Raw genomic sequence first — 26059 nt, 5'->3', positions numbered from 1 at the left:
CATATATACCGTTCCTAAATACTGTTGACAATTGAAATTAGTAAACTGACCAAATATTTGACATTTACGAATGTAGTTCATTGGCAATGTCTATTGGAATTTCATTACATTTTGCAGGGAAATTCATAAATGATCAGTATGGTGTACGTTACTCCAAACCTCCAGTAAATACGTATTGGGTTGAAGAAAATTTCTCATTCGAGGAGTTGCATTCGCTTATTTATGAAGCGAGCGGCTACAATAGGAATCACTGGAAATTAGAAATACAGGCCCGTATGCTCCAAGCAGGAAAGTATCTCAGAATCACATTGCGAGATGAAGGAGCATTTAGAGGCCTGCTTAGGAAGGTTGTGAGGTCCGGTGATCCTCTGTTGGAAGTTTTTGCATGCCGAATTAACAGAGAGTCAGGAGCTAGATGTTCATCCCAAAATTTGGCTGTAGAAAATTATCAACCAAATTATGAACCACACACTCCTCTATTCGTACCCGAACCAATGCCAGTACTAGAACCAGAACCAGAAATATACAGTAATTCACCCCAATCTCCACCTTTTATCCAACCCCAACCACAATGTCCACCTTTTATCCCACCTATATCCGTAGGTTCTCCATCCTTACCTGGACCTGAACCAAATCCTCACCCCAGACCGCCACCAGTACATGAAGATCCAAACGAGTCAGAATTTGAATTTATGAACGAGGTACCGGATGAGAATCTGCAAACTGGGGATGAATGGGGGGAAGGAGACTTGGATGATGAGGTAGATGAGGAAGATGAAGAAGATGAAGAAGATGAAGAAGAATACACACAGCCAACTGTGAGGCAAAATAGAGATATGCCGTTAAGTGGTCGTTCTGAGACTCACCCGTTCCTAAACTTCAATGACACATCTGCTTTTCAAGAAGCAGATGTTTCTTACTACGGTCATCGGATTGAATACAAGAGTGAGCTCGCAGCAGGCCAATTCTTCGCCAACAAAAAGCAACTGACGAAAAAGATCAGAGAGTACCATGTTGACAAGAACCAAGAGATATATACGAAGAGAAGTGACACATCCAAGCTAGAAATTAGATGCCGCACTTCGGGTTGTCGTTTTAAACTGAAGGCAAGAGCAACAAAAATTGGAGATACATGGAAGATAACTGAGCAAGACACGGCTCACACATGCACATCTGAGTACACCAGGATCGACCATGCACAATTGACGGCATCAATTATCGCAGATATCATCGGGCCTAACATTAAGGAAAACCCCACTATGAGCATCCGGAGTGTGGCACACTGCGTGAAAGTTAGGTTTGGCAGTATAACCCCGAAGTACAACAAACTTTGGAGAGGTCGCGAGCTTGCAGTAGCCCGGCAATTTGGGAGTTGGGAGGAGTCGTACAACTTTGTGAAACTATTACTTCTCGGGATATGTGACAAGAATCCTGGCTCGAGGCACCTATTTCGGACCAAGCCGAGCTTCGATAAAGATACAGGACTGGTCAAGCAAGGTGTTGTGGAATTCGTGGCCGTGGCATGGGCTTACGGACCATGCATCACCGCATTTGGTTACCTAAGGCCGGTGATCAGTATAGATGCAGCCTTCCTTTCTGGGCGGTATGAGGGAAGACTTTTGATGGCTTGCGGCTATGATGCCGAGAACCAATTGCTACCCCTAGCATTTGCAATTGTGTAAAAGGAGAATGAAGATAATTGGGGATGGTTCTTACATTGGCTTAGGATTAATGTGATTGGTGTTAATAGATTCGTATGTGTTATATCAGACCAACACAAGGGGATAAAAGCTGCATTGAAACCTGAATACGGATGGGACAGTGATAATTTTGTGCACAGGTATTGTATCCAACACGTTGCTGATAACCTTGTCCAGGCCTGTGGGAAGGACGCATGGTACGGAACTAGGTTCAAACTAGGAGCCAGGAAGAAGAAGCCAAGAAGGCTGAAGGAGATGTTCGAAGATTTCGCCATGGTATGTCTAATATTGTCTAATTTATGTCATTTTCGATTATTTAAGATGCATTTTGTGTAATTTGACTTTGTTCTATTGCAGCAAAATCCGAGGTGTAATGCTTTTTTAAGGAGAGTGGGCAAAGTACGTCCTAATGATGTCATGGAGCAATCAAATTTTGATAAAATTTTCCAAACCTGTGATGGAGGATACCGATTTGGTATCATGACAACAAACGGCTCCGAGTCCCTTAACGCTGTCTTCAAGGAGAGCCGTATGTTGCCCGTGGCTGCACTTGTGGAGGAGACATTCTACAAGTGCAATAGTTGGTTTGTGCAGCGACGGCAGGCAGCGATGGAACAAAGGGATGCAGGAAAGCCTTTTTCCGAACGGGTACATGTTAAGCTCGCCAAACGGTGGGTGAAAGCTATAGAAATGGATGTCATCGCATACTCGCACGGCGAAGGTAAGTACGAAGTCACGGGCCCAAATGAATATGTTCCAGTAGTCCAAATGCAGGATGGAACTATGTCCATGCTTCATAGAAGGTTCCAGTATATCGTGACATTCGGGCCGGAGAGAGCAGTTGAATGTACATGCAGAGGTATCCAATTAACTGGAATTCCGTGCGCTCATGTGTTAGCTGTCTGTCGCCAAAAAAACTGGTCACCCGACTTATTTGTTGACCACCGGTATAGGGTGGACTACCTTTTGAGTACTTGGAATGCTGTATTTGTTCCTTAATTAATCACAATTCTCACAATTCATGAAATTGGACCAATGCAAACAATTCAACTAATTAATCACAATACATATATTACATTATATTATATATACAATTCAACTAATGCAAACAATTCAACTAATTTTAAAAATACCCAAAACGTAAAAAAAAATCATGGTCCTAATTTTAAAAAAGATCTAATATTGTTGTACAAGAATATTTACTAAAACTTTACCAAGACAAGGAAAAAAGATACTCTGTAAAAGGTAAGAAAGTATCATTTTTTTTCCTTTTGCTCATTAGCAAAAACCAACCTTTTGTCCTATTGAAATTACTCTATGCAAACAATAACTACAATTTTGGTAGTGTACTAGTGTTTAACTAACAAAGGAGATTCATAACAGAAATGGACAAATACAACATTGTAATTCTTCACAAACAAACAAATAATGCTGCAGAGCAATAGATACGAATCTTATAATTACACAAGTTTAAAAATTCTCTAATATAAGAAGCTATTAAAAAAAAAAATTACATACTCATGTTCCCTAAAATACAAACAAATTATGGTTTTACATTATGCACATAACTCCAAATTTAATCTCCAAGTCTCCAACCATTGCATTCTTTTAAAAATTCTTACATACATCTATTTCTTATTCTAACATACTCCAAATTTATGCTGGATTCACTTTTCAAATATACATAATTGATTTTTTTTCCTAGTTAAAAAAAACTCTGTATTGGACAAAAATTGAATATTTGAATAATTACTTTTCCAACTTGCTTTGATATTTATAGCAAGTGCTCTAAATTTTTGGTCTACATAATAAGTGATCTAAAATTGTAAATTGTACAAGGTACATCATTAATTATAGCATTAGTCCTTAATTTTATTTGATTGTTTATTTCAAAACAACTAAAAACTAAATTTATTAAAACCTACATATGTTTAATAAATGATTAAATAATATATAATATGTCACATGAACACATCATAAACATCAAGAATGAGTATTTTTAAATAATATTATATTTTTAAATAATATATAATATGCCGCGGGGGGTAATTTACAGTCCGGGGCGCGGATAATATCCGCGGGGGGGAATATTTATTCCGGAGCGCGGATATTATCCGCGGGGGGGGGGGGGGGGGGGGTATTTTTATAAATTTTGTTGAAACTTGGATATTTTAATTTAATTTATTTATTAAATGGGTATTTTTAAAAAAATCGGCATCATGTGTCATAATGTTATCATGACTTACGTGATTTATAATTAGAAAAGAAAATAGTTGATCTATTAGCAGTGGATTTCACATATAGACATTATAGAAAGAATAATTTGGATCTAATATTAAGCGACGTAGTTAGAAAGAACTAAAGGGGTCCGCAGTCTCTCCTATCATATTTGTCGTCTCTAACATCGGTTTCTAACTATGTTACTATTGATATTTACACCATAATCTAGAGTATGGCTAATATAACATCAGTGTCATTTCAGTCTATATAACACCAACTCCAAAACCTATCAAATCGAGTTCAAATGGTGAATCCAAACCATTCAAACCAATCTACTTCATTAGTTGTGCATTTACATGTAAAATTTATAAGTTTTTGAGTTTATTTGGTATCAAGTCAAGCGGTCAAATGTTTAAGTTTTTAAGTTAATTTTAATACATTTATTTTTCAATTTTTTTGCGGCTTGATTTGATACTAAAATAACTCGAAAATATAAAAAGTTTGCATGTAAACGCATCACTCATAAAGTAAATTGGTTTGAACGGTTTGGATTTATCATTTGAACTCGATTTGATAGGTTTTGGAGTTGGTGTTATATAGACTGAAATGACACTAATGTTATATTAGCCATACTCCATAATCTATGTCATTTATATGTATAATTTAAGTAATCAATCATAAGAATTAGTCTATTTTATCTTGAATTAATTGACTTGAAATTTTTCAATAAACTTCTGTAACAATTTCTCTGTTTTTTCTTAAAATGGTGAAGAACAAGGCACAACCTTGGATATTCTATGAATTGGGTCCAGTGTATCGTAAGCCTGGCAGGTTAGTTTCGTCCTTATTCAATTTAATATCCACAGGTTAACCATGAATTAACGAACTTAATTGTCAACACTGATAGTGTTTTATTTTTATTTTTGTTAGTTGCTAATGAGTATTGGTTGCCATACCTCAGCGCAACAATTTTTTTTTAGTCTTTGTGTTTTTGATGATATCTGATTCGCATCTCATATGCGTATAATACGAAAAATTATCTTGTACGGTTAATAATTTCTTATTAAGTATATTTATTGTTATGTCTTGAAATTAATATTGTTGACATCAATAATTAAAGTTTATGGACTTAACATGGAATATGGAACTAAGGGCGATTTCTGCCTAGTATGATTTTTTTAAGTAAATTACACAATTGGTTTCAAAGCATCATTCCTTTTAACATTTAACTCCTTCAAATTCTAATATATCATTTTAGTCCTGAATATACACTCATTTATTATTTTAGCCCTTAAAATTTTACAAGTATAATTTTAGTCTATAATTTTTTTAAAAAATTTGTGTCAAATTGGTCCCACATTAAATATCAGTAACAAAACTTATATTTTCATCTATCCTAGCATCAGTTTGTTAGCACTGGAACTAGTGGGATGTAGTCACCGGACAACTTAAATAACGTGAAAATAAATATAATTATTTATGACATCAAATATTAATTAAATCGATACTGACATTAATATTCGAGACATCATAAATTAATTAAAAATTATTTACGTACACCTTATCGTAAATATCATTATGACATGGATGCAGACGTGAACTCATACTTGAAACTTTAAGATGGAAGAGTCATATTTTAAGTACCTACTATTGAAGTTTTAAGGATATATTTTAAGGAGACTAATATCATTATCTACCTCAAAGTATATTCATAATATTAAAAAAAATAACCCAACAGAGATAGAACTTGTGCATATTTGTAAAAATAAGAAATTAATTTTTCACGATGTCACAATTTTTATTTCTTGGATAGATAACTTAGTTGGAAAGTTTTGAAATCATGCGTGGCATCTTGATCCAATACTATAGCAAATTGAACAGGTCTCTGCGCATCCATCATCGACGCGTATCCCTCAATTGTACGGATTTGATGTCCGTGTACGAATTTTAATATAATTTTGTACGTACTTGAATTTATATTGAATTAATTAATATTTTTTAATCATTTTGCAAATGAAACTCTTCATTGGTTCATTTTGCACACGAAGTTTGATGAACCGATGAGGAGTTTCATGTACAGAATGATTAAAAATATATTAATTATTCAATATAAATTCAAGTACGTACAAAATTATATTAAAATTCGTACACGGACATCAAATGGACTTGTTCGATCGACTTCAAACGCATTTATCATTTTGGTTTATATACTACCAACTCCAAAATCTATCCAATCAACTTCAAATGATGAATTCAAACTGTTAAATATGCAAAATTTATAATTTTTTGAATTTATTTAGTATCAAGTCAAGCAGTCAAATTTGATAGTTTTTAAGTTAATTTTAATGTATTCATTTTTTACATTTTAACCGCTTGACTCGATACAAAAATAATTTTTAAAAAAATATATTTTATATGTAAACTCATTACTTATAGAGTAAATTGATTTGAACGGTTTGAATCAATTAATTGAAATCTATTCAATAAATTTTAAATTTAATAATATATAATATCGATGTCATAATAGTCAGACTTTACAATACTTATTCTTAATAAAATATTATATATACAAAAAATAAAATGTATACATATTTCATATATTATGAATTTGAGATTGTGGATAGCAGATGAGCATCGCACTGGTGCAAAGCTGTAACATGCGGCGCCGAAAGAGTTGTCTAGAGACTAGACATGATCTCATAAAATCACAATCACTTTAGACTTTACCAATCCGACATTGTACAACATAATTAGCCGAGGATAATATTGGAATAATTTTTTGTTTGAAAAAGGTATTTGAAATTCGTGAAGGTTCGCATTCATTACGGCCGTTTTCGTATGGAATTGTTGCACATGGTGCTGGCGGTGCAGCTGTACACGCATCCAAATTCAGTTTTCAATATTCACCACCACGACACTATGTATGTATGAGGAGGATCTACCTATAATATTTGTAAAATATTTATAAGCAAGAGCGGAACTAGAAAATTTTAATAAGGACTAAAAATTAAAATAAATAAAATATAGTTAGTGAGAATTGAACCTAACTCTCCACAATTACTATCTAAACTCTTATTATTAGACTACAAGTGAACATATGATAATTTATGAGGAGAGCTGGACTATATAATTTTTTTCAAAAAAATAAAATTTAATTAAATAATAGTATATATAACTAAAATTTTAAAATGATAAAGGTGGCTTAGCCACCTTTTGAATGGCTTTAGATCCACCCCTGTTTGTAAGTTATAACATCTTACAATAATTATGTTTTGTGATTTTAAAAGTCTAATAGTCGATTCAAATTGTTCAATATGATATCTATAGTAAAATGTACTTGGAGATAAAACATTATATTTTTTTGAATATTTTTACTATTTATAAGTATTTTACGAAACTGTTGTTTTTAAGTGGTTCAAAATTGTCTAAAAATAATTGTTTTAGAAAATTTTATTAAGTATTTTGTAAAATTATTAATAAATAGTAAATTTTTTTTAAAAAAATGTAAACTTTTATGTCCAAGCACATTTTAATACAGATATCACGTTAAACGGTTTGGATCGGCTGTTTAGACTTTTAAAATCGCAAAACTAAATTGTTGTAAGATGTTGTAACTTACAAATATTATAAGTGGGCCCCTCCTCTATCTCTATTTAATTGCTATAGTAGTACTATATATTCATTTTTTAAATGATGCAAAAAACGTTTATAAATTAAACTCAATAGAGATTTAACTTGGGGGAATTTCATCTATATTTATTAAAAAAAATTTGGAAATTATGTAATTTTTTTAATAAAAAAATATGTAGCATTTTTAAGAAAAATTCAGTCTTCTAATTAGTTGATTTTTGAAAGGCAAATGATTTATTCATCTACTTATGACGCTTATACAGGTGTATACCTAAATGTCATTGTGTACATGTCAGAAGTAGAAAAATAACTCATTTAACCTTGAAAACCGACTAATTTAAAGGCTGATTTTTTTTCTTAATCAAGCTCTACATATTTTTTTTATTAAAAAGAAATATATATTTTTTAAATTTAAATCGAGTTTTAATATATAATACAATAAAATAAGTAAATTTGCGAGTTTCTGAAATTTAGAAACGTAAATATAATATTATGAATTTTAGAGGGTTTTTACGGGGTATACATGAAATTTCCTTCGAACTTAAAATCTCTTAATATTTTAATCTAATAGCTTATAACTTGAAATGATTGGTTAAGTTCAGATACTCATTTATTTCCATGTAGAATTACTTCATCAGTATAGATTTACATTTGCATCTTAATATGTATTTGCGTTCCCTTTACATGCAAATTGAAACCTCTTTTACGTGTTTTTTTATTGGTTTGATTAGGTTTCATTATTTGGATAAATTTGGATTATTTTTTTGAAGTATTTTTTTTTTATTATCACATGAATAGAACTCGGTCGATATCAATAACGGAGATTACTGTACAGTCTTGTGTGCAATTTGGAGAATTTTGTATTTATAGAAAATATTATAAACTAATGGAGAAAAAAAGAAATATTATATTTGAATTTAGATGTATAGATGGACCGGAAAAAATTCTCCAATTTAGAGATTTTTTATTTATTTTCCTATTGTTTTGGATCCTACGTGGCCTTAGATGATCATCCAACACGTTGTACAGCTAAGCAAGACACACTTACCGGTGTGTGAAGGCCACGAAGGATCCAAAGCAACCTGAAAATAAAACACTTTGAATTAAGATAATTTTTTATGATCTATCTATGCATTTTAATTTTAAGATACTCTTTAAGCTATTATTTTATAATATTTTTTTACAAATAAAAAATATCTGCAATTTGTTATACTAGTGCAACGTACTAAGATCCGTTGTAATTTGTGCCTCTTCTTCCTATTCAGCGGTCAGCCTGACACTGATTTGATTTTATCCTTAAAAAATGAAAACACGCATAAATATAATAGAGAAGGTGAATAGTGATATTCACCATTTGATATGCTTTTCAATTTTTTTTTTTAAATTGTGAATAGAGTCAGGTGGCCGAATTAGCGCTGGAAAAAAAATTCGAGGTTCGTGATTCGATTCGGGTTTGATTCGAGTTTAATTCGATTCGAAATGGGTTTGAATTGAAACGAACCAAACCAGGTTCGGTTCGGAATTAATTCAAACCAAACCCAAACCTAGCCTGGTTCGATCGAAATGGGTTCGATCATTTTTATGGTTCGAATCTCATAATAACATCGGCCGTCCATTTACCTGATAAAATTAAAATCCAAGATAGAGAGTCATAATTTAACTTAGCCGACACTCCCTCACTCTCAAATCTCAATAACCTAGTTCTCTCTCCACCTCTCCCTAACTCACTCTCCCTCTAGCTCTAAAATCTAGCTGACGCTCTTGGCGACTGGCTGTCTCTCCGGCTGTCACTCCTCTCTCCGGACTAGATGACTATCTCTCCTCTCTCTTCGGTCGTCTCTCATAGTTCATACCAGGAAAACCGCCTCTGATGTATTTTTTCATGAACAATTTTTCAACTTAAAAACAGTAATTTCATAGTTCATACTGGTAAAAGGAAGCCATGTGAATTGTCCCGCGAGAAAAAATTAATGTATAAACTACCGGTATAACTAGGACTGCTAAAAAATAATTTAGTTCGTGATTCGATTCGGGTTCGATTCGAAAAATGTGTAGTTCGAAATGGGTTCGGTTTGAAACGAATCAAATCAGGTTCGATTCGAAATTAATTCCAACCAAACTCAAACCTAAGATAAGTTCGGTTCGATTCGGTTCGTTGCCACCCCTAGGCCGAATCATGTGACACACTATACTAACGCACGTTCATATATAAGAGAAAAGATTTTAAGGTTAACACTTTGAATTTTAAAACTGCAATTATTTTTGGCGGTTTCAAGTTTTTCATTTTTTTAATTAAATAGAAATGTTTATAAATTTATTTACTTTTTGTATTGAAATATTATAAATATTTTATATATTTATTTGAAAATAGATGGAATGCTATATAAAATTTATTAGAAAGACAGCCACAAATAATCCAGACCAACATTTTTCAAGTCGGATTTTCTTGCAACTGTAAGAAAAATTAAAATATTGAGTTGTATGTTATTGAAAAAAAATAAAAATATTTCGAATCTGAGTTATTGATCCTGATTCAAAAGTCACTTCTAGATAAATACAAAAAATATTGTGATCCTTCTTTTTTCAAAAAAACAAAAAAATTGTCTGACAAAGAATCCAAATATTTTATGTATTTACTTAGAACATAGAAGTGAGTTTTTAATCAGGATCAATAACTTAGATTCAAAATAATTTTTTTTTTCAATAACACACAAAGAAATATTTTAATTTTTGTTATAGCCGCAAAAAATTCGGCCTGAAAAACCGCAATTTTTATAGTATTCGAAACATTTTTATTTGTGGCAGTCTTTCTAATAAATCAAATTATATAGTATTACATCTATTTTCAAAGAAATATATAAAATATTTCTAATATTTTAATACAAAAATAAATAAATTGTAAGCATTTCTATTTAATCTAAAAAATAATATGAAAAACTTAAAACTGCCAAAAATAATTGTGATTTTGGAATTCAAAGTTTAAAACCGCAAAAAAAATTGCGGGTTGAGCAGATTTCGAAATTTAATTTTTTTTGTATATTAATAAAAATTTCGGCAGATGTAGTTACTAAGAAAAATGCCAGACCAAAATTGTCTTAAGTATCAAATATTAACAAACGAGAAAATTGTTCGTGTTTTTAGTATCAATCGGTTAATAAATAAGCGTACTCCTTAATTTATAAAATATCAATTATTTTTCAACAAAGTGCCAACCATCAATCAGTTATTAAATTAAAGTTGAGCAAATTATGGAAAATCCTCGACTCGTTCAACCCGGAAAAAAAGAATATTATGTGAAGATAATGATTGTAGTATACTAGTACTGTAATTTTTGGTGGCAATAAATTTAAACATTAAATGATTAAACTTATTTCTAAACAAAATTTAAGTTACTTCTGTATGACACGTGGCACCACGTGAGTAGTGGACTAATGATGTATGTTGTTTACGCCTCCCCGAAAGTGTAAACTAATAGCAACATTACAATCAATGACCATGTTTCTTTTGTTTCTAATTGTTATATTAGCCCAATAAGCTGATCATGAGGCCCATTATTAATATGCACAGAGGTTGCTAAAATATTTCCACGGTCTATTAATTACTATGCTAACTTACAGATTGAGGAGCAATTCTGACAATTTCCCTGATACTATTGGGTTTTAAAAAAAAAGAGGAGCAATTCTGACAAAAAGCGGAAATAATATATGACATAGAATTGTCGATAAAAACAATGAATACCATGAAAACTGAATATACCAGTAAATCCAGCAGGTGCTGTTTCTATAAAACTGAATCTAGTCACTTTCAGAGAGTGACTATACAATGAAATAATCTCACAAGTGAATGTACCTAATTTGAGTCCCTTCTAAGATGTAACATGGTTAGGTTCAACATCATCTTTGAACCAAATCAAATTGCTTTGTTTGGTATTCTAACAGAAATTAGCCATCACACTAATAAACAAGACTGGTTTCTTTCTCAAAAGAACCCAAGCTGATTTTATTGATCTAATTCTGAGAGTGAGGTTGGGTACTATGCAAAGTGCAAATTGGTTCGCACTACAGATTAGTATATTCGTTTTTAAAGTCAAATAGTAAATCTGAAGCGTTCAATGTGATTTTTATATGAAAATGTATTTACATATTATATATTACAATTTTTAGAATTTTTTTTTTTACTATTTTTGTAATGGTCTGAAATCACCCAGGACAAGTGATTTTCTATCCATCTAAAAAAGTAGTAAAAAAAATAAAAAAATTTAAAATTTAAATTTTAAAAATAAAGATATTGATTCATAGTACGGAACAATATGCACGATGCATGGTACCATAGCCTTACTCTAATACTGAAATACAGACATTTAAAATCAAATTGCAACCCACCCAACAAAAATTTTCAGACAAACAAATCAAATGCCACTCCGCACATTCAACTGATGTCGTCTAAAGTCCGGAACAACGAAAAAAGAAAATCATGGATATTTTATCTTCTTTGGCATGATAAGAAGGTTGGCATATAGCTCTCAATCATTGAATTAAAATAGATTTGTTTTCTAAAGGATAACATCTCTAGCCTTCAGTCCTCAGCTACCTCTAATTTTAGACTTCATTATGTTGTACTGTTTCCCTCAATTTCAAGTTCCGAGAAGAATTCTTATATTCAAATCAAGTCATGCCGAGCAGCCGAGGCATGAGCAAATTGGTAGATTACTACATATGGCAACAAAACAACAAAATGCATGTTCTGGGCTTTTAAGCCTAGATCTGAAAGAAATGTAGACTATAACAGCCTTGAAATCACAATTGCAAATTTGCAATTATATTTCTGAACTTAACATCTTTTTCGGCCTTCCTTAAATATATAATCGAGCCTGTATATAATAGAGATTCAGGCCCAATATAGATTTGTCTAATTGATTAGAATTCCATCTGCTTCTTTCTTTTCCCAGAATTTTCTGTCGGATCCCTGAAGTAACTGAAATTCTGAGTTTAGATTTGGACCGTCCGATCAGAATCCGGGCCAATCTGGACAAAGGTAAGGTGCGCAGTCTCTTTAATATTCGTGCCCAAAAAGATCGGACGGTCTGGATTCAAAATCAAAATGTGTTACTTTAGATTATAACGAATTCCTGACTTTTGCCAGTGATGTACATATCCATTATATTCTAAGGAGTTTGACTAGTATGACATTGGTGTCTATGACACTAACTTCAAAATTGATTAAATAAACTTTAAACGATTAATTCAAACCGTTCAAATCAATTTACTTTACGAGTGATGTGTTTAGATGTAAATTTTTTATATTTTTGAGTTAGTTTAGTATCAAATCAAGTGGTAAAAATGTTGAAAAATAAATGTATTGAAATTAACTTAAAAACTCACTTATTTGACCGCTTGACTTGATACTAAATAAATTCAAAAATTTATAAATTTGCATGTAAATGCACAACTAATGAAGTAAATCGGTTTTAACAATTTAGATTCACCCTTTGAAATTAATTAGATAGATTTTAATATTAGTATTATATAATCTTAAATGACATTAATGTCATACTAACCCTACTCATTCTATTCTAAGTCGTGCCAAAAAATGCACTTTCGCAGTTAGGAAAAGTAAAAAAGGAGGAATATAGAAAAGTAAAATATCGACAAAGGGAATCGAGAAACAACCAAACCAATCGTCTAAGGTCCGAACTATCAGAGAGAGAGAGAGAGAGAGAGAGAGAGAGAGAGAATGGGGGAGCAAGGCGATGACGATCCGCAAAAGATAAAGAGAATCGCGGCGGCGGCGTACGATTACGAGAACGACCCGCGATGGAGCAGCTACTGGGAGAACGTGCTCATCCCGCCGAACATCGCGAACCTCCCCGATGTGATGGGCCACTTTAAGCGCAAGTTCTACAAGCGGTACATCGTAAGCGAATACTCTCTCTCTTTTTCATCTCAAGAAGTTTTGAGATCACTGTATTTGCACTGAGTTTGGTTAAAGAGGACTTCAGATTTGTTTTTCAGATTTGGAATTGTCAGGTTTTAGATTGCAGATGGACACAGGGGTGCAACTCATGTATCTTTGAATTCTTGCTATAATTGTTTAAGCTTTTTTTTGTGGTTCTTATTAGGTACAATAGTGGAAAGAAACGAATGTTTTTGTAGCTTGGAATGAACTGAAAAAGAAAAAAAAGAAAAAAAAAGAGAAAAAAATAAAAATAATCAATAGAACCAGAGTTGAGGCTGATCGTGAGCTCAGTTGCTGCTTTAAATTCAGATATGTCGAAATAGTACGAAATGGGGACCCAAATATTGAATTGGGTTTGATCCTTGATTTTGACTGTTTAATTCAATCATGTTATAGGATCCTGATCTTGTGGTTGAGCCAATGTCAATTAGCTCTAGTGGGGCCTCCTCTTCTCAGTCTTCGGGACCTACTAAGAGGTCATCTTCATCTCCTTCACCTGACAACACTTCCAGGCCTCGTGATACAGGTTATTTATTCTGAGTCAAATAATTTTTTTTCTTATTGCCAACAAGGATTCATGTTCTGGTCATTGGGGTTTTCTATAATTGAATTGGGTTTGATCCTTGATTGACTGTTTAATTCAATCATGTTATAGGAACTTTTCAATAAACCTGATTATTGGCGTAGAGCCGTAGACTGTGTATCCACAATATAATTGGAACTTTTCATGTGGTCCCTAAAGCATCAAAAATCAACTGCCAAATATACTCTTGTAAAGAAAGAAGTGACACTGTAAGCCAGCAAATATCAACAAAATATAGTCTTATTTAATTTTTAAAAATTCACAAAGTTATTCACCTTTTTCCCCCTGATGCACCTGGAAGGGACTAATGAGGAGGCAAAACTGGACCATGTTGTTATATGAATGTTTGAACTAAGGTGTATGGTTCATAATTTTATTTTATTTTTCTTTATTTGTGGTAATTCATATGGTTTCTGGCAGTTTGCTTCACATTAGTTACCATGCATGGGAATGTATGATAAGTTGTTGTGCAATGTCCTTTGTAGTAATAATATATTTATACTAACAATTTTCAGAATATACAGATAAGCCTTGCGCTGTTTACAAAATGTTAATTAAACACTAAAATAGGAACAAACAAGTGTTACATACAGTTCATTATTTGGTTAGGCTGTTGCCTCTGGAACTAATTCTTTGATATATTTCCTGCTCAGTTGTAGTTTCTGTAATTTTGGTATTGTAATGATTATTCATTGTAATTTTTCAATTCAAATATTGTTTAGGATCCAGTACCCAATCAGCTAGAGATGCAACTACAAGGCCATTTGATCGAAGATCCATTCATTTTTCTGTTAATTCATGGGTAAGATGACAAAATGCTTTCCTATGCATGTATTTCATAGTAGCAACAACTGACAGGGTTTATCTGACAGGTGATACTTGTCAGCTTAGTTAGCATTCTTCCAATAGTACCGAAACATATCTCTGACAAGACGTACCGGTTGGCTTTACTCGGCACAGCATGCTCATCCTTTTATTCCTTGTACACTTCTCATGGGGTAAGTGCTGATTACTAAGTAACATTCAGAGAACAATAAGTTAAAGTGTTTCTATACTTTTATGGCATAAGTTGCATCTAAAAGAATTCCATGTCATTTCAACATGTTGATTTTTTTAGTTTCTAAAGTCACAAAAAAAAAAAACTAACCAACCAAGTTTTGCTTGATTGACTATAGATGTTTTTATTTACGTTTTTGTGAACTACACTCAATATTTACCTTATTTCTAAATGGCCTTTAATTGTCAAAGCTGAGATTGTATAAGGGATCAAACTTCCATTTTTTCGCATTATATTATGATGCAAAGGGATTCTAGATGGTTGCTAGGTTTAGGGTTTGGGAAGAGGATGAGAGGTGATGACGAGATATAATAAAGAGAGAAAGTTTGTCATTAATTCATCGTAGTTCGTAACTTCGTATCATTGAAAACAATATCGAACAACAAATTGACTTGATAAAACTTGTTATTCAACACAAAGGACCTAAAAAAACAAGAACTTTGAAGTAAGCAGAGCAACTATCAAAGCAAATTAACAAAGATAACTTTTCTCATGGAACTTGACTATTTGATCCCTTGACCAATTACCTAATTAATTGAGCTTACTTTTGGTAACAAATCCAGGCCTGAAATTAAAATTTCTACTCGATTAGCCTTTAATTAAACAGATTTGACAAATACCTAAACTAGACTCAAACTCAGACATGATGATTTTTTTGTTCTTTTTACAATTATATCATGTTATTAGGCAATGGAATCTGAGGGGCTTGACCCCCACATTTCTACTTCAAAAAAAAAAAAAATCATGTTATTAGACCATTTAATCAACTAGTCCAAGAGTTGTTTACAATTGGTCCAAATTTCTTAGGCATGTTAGTACATTCAAACTCCAGTTCAACTTGCAAAAGAATTTTGTTTTCTAATGAAAATTTCTTTGTACTTTTTGCCAGAAACCAAGAGCATGGAATTTGCTGGCCCTTCAGTCATATTTTCAAGGCATACTTGGAACCAAGGAATTTGTTCGCCTAATTTATTGCCTTACATTTATTACATCTCAGCTACACCTCAAGTGTAAGTCAAGTATCTTTGAGCTAGCACTTTGTATTATACTCTACCTCTTCTTTTTATAGTTATATACATATGATATAACAAATTGGACATAGACTGCTCTCTTAATTGTTCTTATAAGTTGCATTCTACATTAGAACCTCATATGGATGACGAAATGAAACAATATGGCAAACTCACTCCTTTCACTCAATGTGCACTTTCACTAAAGGCATAGTTGAAGGGAGGGGAGAGAGAGAGAGTGAGCTAACTATAGAGAACCCACTTGAGAGAAATATGCAAAGCATTGTGCGAAGACCATAGCTGTCATGTTGACTTCCATTTTGTATTGTATCAAAGGACCTGATCAGAACCATTTATCTGATTTTGGGGATTAATGATGAATAATTAGATGGAAAAATATGACCTGTAATGAATAGCTCCTGCCATTCCTCAGGTTTGCAAACAAGACCCCATATCTGTGAATGACAATTAACCAATTTGCATATCTGGATTTCACTTTTCCTCTGGGCTTAGGGAAACAATAGGGTTGTTAGGGGCAAGGACAAAATTGTCACCTTTACAGAAAATTTGTTTTCATGAGCCTAGTCTTTTGAAGAGTGCTAGTCTAAAGCATCCAAACATTTTTGGTTATTAATTACATTATGCAAATTTAAGTTACTGGATCTAATTTGCGTATATGTTTATGTCCAAAAAAGAATATTGCTAATACGACAAAAATATTTTTGCTAAAAGTAGAAGGTCCCTTGTATGTTTAAAGGATGCTTTGCTTATGCAGTTGCTTTAATTCCTGTACTGATATGGGCACTAGAGCATGCGGCCAAATTTCTTAGGCGCAACTTCAGTCATTCCACCTTGTACAGGTCTGTACTATCAATATAAATTCATTTGCTTTTGAGTTAAGGTAAACAGTGCAAATCTTTTCTGGCACAATTTATAGGAAATATTTGGAGGACCCATGCTTGTGGATTGATAGCAATACCAGTACACTTGGAATCACGAGCTCTCATGCTGAGATATCTCTCGGCTTTGTTCTCATTTTGTCTCTTCTTTCGTGAGTGGATTATTACATGTTTTCAATTTTATTTTTTTATGGTGATTTGTGATGCAATTAGTATATTGGATGGCAAAACTCATATCCTGTTATTTGTTTAATGCAGATGGCAGCGCAACATAATTCACACTTTCATGTACTGGCAGGTTGTTGTTTTTTTTTTCTTTACTTTCAGTAGTTTTGTATAAAATCTCTTGCTAAAATTTTAATAATTTTGAACTAATTTACCAATTTCTATTAATCGGCAGTTATTGAAGCTAATGTACCATTCACCGGCAACAGCCGGGTACCACCAAAGTGCATGGACTAAGATCAGCAGTATTGTCAACCCGTACCTGCATCAGTATGCTCCGTTCTTGAGTAGACCTATTGCAGCGGTTCAGAGATGGTGGTTCAGGTAATTAGGAAGAAGAGAAATATAGTGACCTGTATGTCATGATGCGTTGGAATTTTTTTTTTCCTTTCAAAAACTAGCACATTTGTAATATTAGGAGTTTCCTGTATTGTTTTGGTTTTGATCCCCATAATTTTTTTTTGTCATAATTAGTGACTGAAATTTATATTTTTTTAATTAGACAACAGAAAGACTAATCTACTCCATGAACATTGTGGAAAAGACGTGCCAAAATAGGAGTACTTCATTCGTTGTTTCTGTAATGCAGAACGTGGTTAATTTTAGTATTATAATAATTGCATTTCACAAAGAGTGAGGCTATGATGATATGCATATTACCAGGAGTGGATCTAGATGGAATGGAATGGGGTTCATTAAGAAAAAAATCGTGCTTATTCATAATTTTGATATAAGTTTAGAGTAAAATTGGCTCTCATATTGCATGAAAATTTTATATAATTGACCCCAATGTATGTTTGATCTTCACAGCTTGAAAATCAAGTTTCGCTGATTCGTATTTATATAATAATGGATCGTCTTGAGCTATGAACACATATTTCTATTTTTAAAGTTTAAAAAGTCGATCTAAATCTGTTAAATATGAGCTCCATATGAAAATGTACTTGGAGACCAAGTTTTCATTTTTTTTTTTAAATTTCTTTTACTAATCTTTTAGATAGATAGAAAGTTACTTGATTTAATAATTCTAGACTCTTAGGTCAATTCATATTAATATGACCTCACTCTTTCTCAAATTTTGGAACTCTTTTTGTGCATGTAACTTGCAACAAATTTTTCCCAAGAAGTTTTCTGCTATTTCTATTGGGCCTGTTCGGCAGAGTTGGAATAGAGGAATTGAATGGAATAGAGTATCTATTTTTGCCGAACAGTCAAAATGTGAGTTGGAATAGATATACGGAATAGAAGTACTTTTCCTCTTTTCTCAATTCCAGTGGGAGGATGGAATAGAGAATTGCGCTGGAAAAGGGACATAAAAAGGAAACCGAATCTCCTGTCCCCCGGGGTGTAGGAAATTCCCACCCCCAGAGTCACTGCGGGGTGGGACCGGTTACTGTTAAAGGGTTTAATTACTGTTACTGTTTTTAAATTTGAGTCCACCCGCAGTAATTCTGGGGGCAGACGATTCGATCTCCATAAAAAGATCATATTTACCCTCTGTTTGACTGATGTGGCACTTCAGTCTCATTTTAATATTCTCCCACTTGCATCTCTTTCTTCCTCTTCCGCACATGCTCCAAAAGAGAAACACTTTTTCTCTCAGTAAACTCCGATCAAAATTTCCGACGAACTACTGAAAAATCTGTAAAATGAAAACTACGAGATAGACGCACGCGATTTTATCTTTCATTTAATATCCCTCTTTTTTGGCGAGTTTTATTTTCCTTCACCCTTTTTTTTTACTGATTTAGTAGTTAAATTGCCATTGATTGCTTGCTTGTGCTTAAGCATAACCTGATATTGTACGGTATTTGTTATTTGTTGCTTCCTCTTACCTATTAGCTAGTGCTTTGAAATTTGTACAATACTCATTCACCATTTACTGCATAACCTAGAATTATTTCACTTAAATTGCTTTTAGAAGGTGTCGCTTTGTTTAGAAATTAGAATTTAGGAGCATAAATTCGGATAAAAAATGGATTACAAAAATCTACGAATTGCTTTATTTTTTTGGGGGTGCTTGATACAGTGAAGTGTTTTGACTGGATATTACAAATAAAGGTGTGAAATCCTTTTGTAATGTGCTCATGGGTGGGTTCTCAACCATGGTCCACTGGTAGGTGTCATTAGTAAAATAACTATATAAATATTAGTCTTCCACGTATAAATTGCTACAATTGACGCAACGTAGAAAATATCATGTCATCTTTTATTTTATCCTAGCATAGGAATATCATGATTACATAAGGCTTCAGCCCAAGTCATCCTTGAACTGGTAAATCAGTACCAGTGCCAACCTTAGGTATACAATCTACAATATATAAAAAGACTTTATTACCTCAAGGACACAATGTAGAAAATATCATGAATATATTATTTTAGAATAAATTTTCAGTTGTGCTATTCAAGTAACAAACAATAGAAAGTATTTTGTTGCTATGTAAGGGTTTTTAGATGACAAAGTGATATAGAACTACTACTTGGTTTAAATCAGTTTTTGTTCTTTTTTTTTTTTTGTTTTTGAATTCATTATTTTTTTATGCTAGTTATGAAATTGTATTATATTCTTCTTGGTGGTTGCTTATTTTTAGATGACAAATTGATATGGAACATTATTCCTTCCAAAGGGCTTCTATGTAAATTGTAAGTTTGGGGAATTTGGGGGTTTAAAAGGGCCTTGTAAATTTTGCTGGTACAGGTACAATGGAGGTGAGTGTATCAGTTTTTCTCTTAAATTGGGTACAAAATAGTTTTTTTTTTTCTTAAATGCATACAATAATTATAATCATGACAATGACACTATTAATTAGTGGGTGGTGCTGGTGGTATTGGCCTCATTTTTTTTCTGACTAAAAAACAAGTTTATCTTTGCTTTGAGGATGACAATATGATGTTGTGTTCTTGCTCTACCATCATCTTTGCTTTGTTTAATTTTTCAACTAAAGGAAACACAGATAACATGTTCAATTTAATACTTATTATAGATTATTTTTTTTACTGTTGCTAATACTAATTCAACATTTTATTAGAATATTTGAACTATATTGTTAACTTTTATTTCATAATTTTATATCTTGAATTTACATTCACCATTTTATTGAATATACATTTTAATCATGCACTACACATGACGTTGGTGCACTAACCAAACTCAATAAGGATATAAGAGTCATTTTCAATTATTATTGTATTTTAATGAGTGTTCACTTTTACTATTCCAATAGTTGAGTTTGCCAAACACAATTGGAATAGAGAAGAAGAGTGGCCAATTCCTAATTCCACAATTCCTTTATTCTCCTCTATTATCTTGCTATTCCATAGCTTGCCGAACATGCCCATTATGCATAGAAGATCTGATGAATTGGTTTTCTGATGACAAGTCACACAAGCGTGTAAAATTTGTAATTCTTCTTGAGGTTGAAGTATCTGCTGTTCTGCATATGGACGATATACAGGATCAAATTCTCGTCTTTCTTTTTTAATGTCCTTAGATCTTAATGTTCTGTATTTTCGTAGTAATATCAACATTTAGGAAATATCCAGGAATCAGCCTTAGGCCCTCAGATGAAGAACTTTGACATGTTCACAACAACCCAAAAAAATAAAAATAAAATAAACTGTGTTGGGCTGACCAGCAAATCAGTTACCTGTTTTCCTAATCTAGATTCTCGACAATATTCCAAACAATTTATAAAATATTACAAAATATATTTCTGTCTCAGATTGATAATTGCTAATAGAAATGGTTTCTCTTTAACTAAAAGCTACAGCTTCCAGCCATGGATAATTGGGTAATGGGCATCATCAAGTCCACAAGAAAAGAGTCCCAATTCTGAGAACTTAATAAAATAACAACTTTCGTGTAAGCGAATGACTAAGAGAAATAATGAGCAGAACAAAAGATTAAATTGAAATCCAAGCATTTTCCACCAAATGTTTCTTTACATTTGAGAGGTGAAAAAAAAACAGAAAACAACAAAAGAATAAGAAGCTTGTAAACAGTCTAAGCAAAAAACACGAAAAACAATTTCAAACTTTCTAATTCCTCTTTGCTGGTTTTCTCTCCCTTTCAAATTTTCGAAACGATTAACCCCCGCTAATTCATTACACGCGCGCATTATATATACACATATCGATTATCATTCTCCATCAACTTGATTAACCCCCGCTAATTCATTACACGCGCGCATTATATATACACATATCGATTATCATTCCCCATCAACTTGAAATGGAACAAAGCAACAAAAAGAGATCCAAAAAAAAATAAAAACTATCCTAAGAAAGGCACCAAATCAAAACCTCCTCTTGTAATTAGCACAACCACGACTTGCCGTGGACCAGGCCTACACCCGTCTCTAATGCACCAACCATCGTAACCCCCCTCCTCTCCCTTCAACCCTATGAAACGGCAATGCCAAGAAAATCAAGCGCAGATTTTGCCATCACAGCCGCAAACTCCGTGAAGCTAATCACACCATCCCCATCTGTGTCAGCCTCCTTCATCATGTGTTGCAGCTCGACAAATGTCAACGGCTGGCCCATTTTCGCCATCGATCTCGCCAGCTCAGCAGCTGAGATGTACCCGTTCCCATCCCTGTCAAATGCATTAAACACCTCCAGCAGCTGCGCCTGATCTACAAGCGATTGCTGAGTCATCATAGGAGCAATGGCCGCCGCAAGCTCCTCGAACTCGATTGCACCATTGTTGTTGGAATCCATGGCAGATAGCAGCGCGTGAAGCTCGTCGCCATTAGGCTTGAGACCGATGGATCGGAGCAATGCAGCGAGCTCCAGCTGCGTCAGGCTGCCATCCCCATCCATGTCGAATCTGCGAAAGATATCGCGGAGCTGCTTCAATTGGTCCCCCCGCAGCGTTTGCATCTTCATTGTATTGTATGAGATTGATTGATTCGGAGAGGTGATGCGGAGTTGGAGAGACTGGGATTAGAAATGTTGAATTGGGCGGAAGAAAGAGGAACTGAATGATAGTTCTTTTATGGTGATGCGGAGTTGGAGACAGGAATTAGAAAAAGTTGAATTGGGAGAAGCCGCGTTGAATGAAGGTGGGGGAGAGGAACGAATCCATACCCTCGTATCCTCTGAGGTAACAGAATATTTTTATTTAGATCAGAACCGTCCGATCAGAATCTTACCAATCCGACGCGAGGTGAAATGCACGACTCCCTTTAATGTGAATTCTGATCGGACAGTCCTGATCTAACATAAGTATTCTGTTACCTTAGGTAATATGAAATCCAGAGGAACTGGACGGTCGGTGTTGAATATCCAATTATTAAAATGCAGGGAGGTTGAGGTGAGGCTTTGAGATTCGCGCTAGATTTGTGATCCGAAGGTGGTAGTTGGTCAAAGCCCGAAGTCTAAAGGCCGAGTCTGAGACTCTGAGGTGATTCGAGGGGTAGTGCTGTGTCATTTGGGAGTGGTACCTTTGAAACGATTTTGACCCGTTCATATAAATTTGTAATGAGTTAATAGAGGTATAGTGGAAATCTATTCTCTCATTAATTAAAGACATTAAATATTCTCTCATTTATTTAAGAGGTAGATTCTTAAGAAATACTATTTTGTTGATTAAAAAATAAAAATAAAAATTGTTAGCAGCTCAAATGACAAATTATTAGATTGAATTTTTTTTTTTTTTTGAAAAGAGTGGTATAAGACCACCAGTTTCATTAGAAACTAAAGTATGTCAATACAAGCAGTAAGCTAGTTCAGATAATGTAACCAAAATATAAAATCAAACTAGTTGTGAAGCAACTAGGTAATATCTACCATTACATCAAGATATAGAAGCTAATAGTTTGCTAGAGGGGTATTATTACAAAACATCAAACATAAACTGAAAGGTAAACGAGCTTTAGGGAACATCATTAGAACTGGCATGAGAGATACTAGAATTATGTCCTGAGGAATTGAGGAAAGCCATATCAGCTTCATCACAAGCCGCTCTATCTCTGAGATACTCAGAAAGGTCTGATCCTTCGAGACCGAGACATGGATCGTCCTCGGAATCCCAGGAGCTGTTCTCTTCCATTGATGTATCGGTCTCCGAGAGGGTGATAGCGGCTGCCTGAGACAAATTATTCAAATCCATGGGCAAGATTAAAGATAATTTAAAGAATGAGTCATCTAAATTAGATTTGCACCAATAAGTTGTTAAAGAAATTATTTGAGATCCTAAAGAAGCTACAGATGGAATTGATATGTTATTAAAGCATATTTTATTTCGTGCTAACCATACTACCCATAGAGTAGCTGCTCGGATGAGTTCTATTAGAAATCTATCTTTCAAGGGTATCCATGCGTCAAATAACCATAGATCAGATAAATTAAGACAATTATAATTGAAATTATTATATGTGGCTATCCAATTCCAAAGAGAAGAAATTAGAGGGAATGTAACAAACAAGTGATCAATAGTTTCTAGGGAGTTACAAAAACTGCATGTTTGGTCTCCCGACCATCCTTTTTTTGCTAAATTGTCTTTAGTCGGAATCTTCCCCTCCTTAACTAGCCATATAAAAATTTTAATTTTAAGGGGTATTTTTGTCTTCCAAAGTGTAGTATATGTGGTATTCTTTATCCCTCCATATTCAAGCCATAGGTATAAAGAGTGTACAGTAAAAGACCGAGATGAATGCCATCTCCAATATATCTTGTCAGGTTGTGTAGACATAGTGAATATAGGAGGGGAGAAGCAGTGGGAGACTAATTGGTACCATTCGACTAATAAGGTGCCTGTAAGTTGTCTATTAAAGTGGATGGTACTGTAAGGGTCATTATGTAAGAAAGCCTCATCTACTTTTAATAGGGGATTAGTGGTTATTTGGAAAAGATTAGGGTATTGGGAATAAAGAGCACACTCTCCTAACCACAAGTCTAGCCAGAAGAAGGTTTCTTTTCCAGAACCAACTATTCTAGTAATTCCTAGTTCTACTATGTGTTTAATGGATATAATGTCTTTCTAAAAATGAGAGCAATTGGCATTACTGAGTCCAGAGTGAGTGTATTTGTTGGAAAGAATATCTTTCCATTTACCATATTAGATTGAATTTTAAAACTTGTAATATTTAAATTTTAACTATTACTACACATAGTATATTGAATGAGACTTCCGATTTCCAAGTCTCCTTGTAAAATAATTAAATAAAAAAAATGATTAGATATAAAAAGAGAAAGGAACATATATATTCTTCCCTAGGAAAATAATAAGTTTTTTTTTTTTTTTTTGGAAATGTAAATGTCCAAATGAGTTGTTCTCTTATTTCGTAATGTAATTTAATTATCTCACCTAATTTGCTGAGTTCCTTTTGGTCTAAAATTGATCACTCCGGATATTGTCAACAAGTCAATTTATTATCTTTCTGCTTGGTTAACAAATAATAGTCAATTGTTCGTTATCCATATAACGAGCAAACCACAAATAAGAATAAAATACATAACATTTATTGTAAGACCTTTTCTTTTTCAGTAAACTTGTGAACATATGCCACATCTTATTGAACAAATTAATTCTTTCATAGTATCATATAAGCAAAGTCAAAGATGCGCTCACATCTTCATCTACAATGTAAAACTCATCATAATCTAAGAAAACAATTGTGATGATAAGAAAGCGTGCAACCCACAGCACAAGTATGGGGCTTTGAAAATCCTTGTAACATAGATTTATTAGTTAATTTATGGTCGGTGCATTGATGTTCATGTCCTGCATTAATTGTCAGGGGCGGAACTAGAAAATTGAAATAGAGGGCGTTAGATAAATAAGTGTTGTGTAATTTCAATTTATGAGAGGAGCTAATAGTATAACTTTTTGTAGAAATTATTTTTTTTCAAAAAATAAAATAACAAATTCCAATTAATAGGGGGTGCTTAGCACCCTTCTGACTGTACATTCTTCTGCCTCTGTTAATTGTTGCTACGGTATATATATATATATATATTTATTTATTTTGCATGTTACTGTCACAACTATACTGCGTGATATATTATTGACAGGGACAGAGCCAGACTTTTAGACTATGGGGGTTAAACGTAAATGGAGGTCAAGTATACAAAATTTTTCTACTACGAATGTGGTCAATTTCACACTATCTATAATATTTTAGTTTAAACTTATTAAAATAGAGTATAAATACAAAAAAAATATTAAAATCAATGGGGTCAATTGGTGAATTCGCCTACTGAGGAATGAAAACCTAGAATGTGGAGAAAGTAAAATAGTCTGATGATGTGTCATTTCATTTAAAAGTGGAATTAGAAAATTAAGATGAAAAGACTGAAACATGACACTGAAAAATTAAATTCAAATTTTCGTAACTGCAAACTAAAATTTTAACTATTAACCTACAAGCATACATTTAACATTATATTCACGAGAAGCTGAATTATATAAAAATAGAAAATAAATAAATTTTAATATATGTAATTAAGAATTTAAAAATATGAAAGTGGCTAAGCACTTCTTACTTGGCTGTAGATCCGCCCTTTCTTCATTGTACTAGTAAGTCGCTGCATAATGTAGTAGTAGGTAAGTGCCACAGAAGATCAGAGTGGTCAAACGCACGGAGAGAGATCTAATTAAATGGAACTGATGCACTGACCTATCATTGAACCTGGATGGATAGAGTTTCCTGTGAGTTTCCTGCGCGGTGTGATCTGATGCCGACTAGCGAATCTTACAGCTGGTGATCTCAAACTAAACAACAGGTTGTCATTTGTTATCAGTCCACTTGTTTGATCCAACAACTCACTGGATA

The 26059-nt window shown here is 33.3% G+C and overlaps 2 protein-coding genes across 2 annotated transcripts; one reads left to right on the top strand and one right to left on the bottom strand.

Moving 5' to 3' along the window:
• The first annotated feature begins 13135 nt into the window (after positions 1-13135).
• LOC144546902 (dihydroflavonol 4-reductase/flavanone protein) lies at positions 13136-17838 on the top strand. Its single transcript, XM_078295488.1, has 9 exons — positions 13136-13463; positions 13902-14031; positions 14811-14890; positions 14961-15086; positions 16035-16155; positions 16931-17015; positions 17093-17206; positions 17313-17352; positions 17455-17838. Exons 1-9 carry the CDS (start codon positions 13284-13286, stop codon positions 17605-17607), a joined length of 1029 nt encoding a protein of 342 aa, XP_078151614.1. The 5' UTR covers positions 13136-13283; the 3' UTR covers positions 17608-17838.
• A 3328-nt stretch (positions 17839-21166) lies between these two features.
• LOC144546780 (EF hand calcium-binding protein family) lies at positions 21167-22283 on the bottom strand. Its single transcript, XM_078295329.1, has one exon. It carries the CDS (start codon positions 22167-22169, stop codon positions 21681-21683), a length of 489 nt encoding a protein of 162 aa, XP_078151455.1. The 5' UTR covers positions 22170-22283; the 3' UTR covers positions 21167-21680.
• Positions 22284-26059: the final 3776 nt, after the last annotated feature.

Source organism: Carex rostrata, chromosome 30 (genome assembly GCF_964058835.1).
Source record: "Carex rostrata chromosome 30, lpCarRost1.2, whole genome shotgun sequence".
NCBI classification, from domain to species: Eukaryota; Viridiplantae; Streptophyta; class Magnoliopsida; order Poales; family Cyperaceae; genus Carex; species Carex rostrata.
The sequence above is the reverse complement of the archived record's forward strand: the minus strand, read 5'-3'. Positions and strand labels throughout refer to the sequence as shown.

Coding starts and splice junctions, on each gene's coding strand:
- LOC144546902 (XM_078295488.1), top strand. CDS start 13,284: ATGGGGGAGCAAGGCGATGACGATCCGCAAAAGATAAAGAGAATCGCG. Junction 17,016..17,092: donor AGTCATTCCACCTTGTACAG/GTCTGTACTATC, acceptor CACAATTTATAG/GAAATATTTGGAGGACCCAT. Junction 17,353..17,454: donor ACACTTTCATGTACTGGCAG/GTTGTTGTTTTT, acceptor ATTAATCGGCAG/TTATTGAAGCTAATGTACCA.
- LOC144546780 (XM_078295329.1), bottom strand. CDS start 22,169: ATGAAGATGCAAACGCTGCGGGGGGACCAATTGAAGCAGCTCCGCGAT.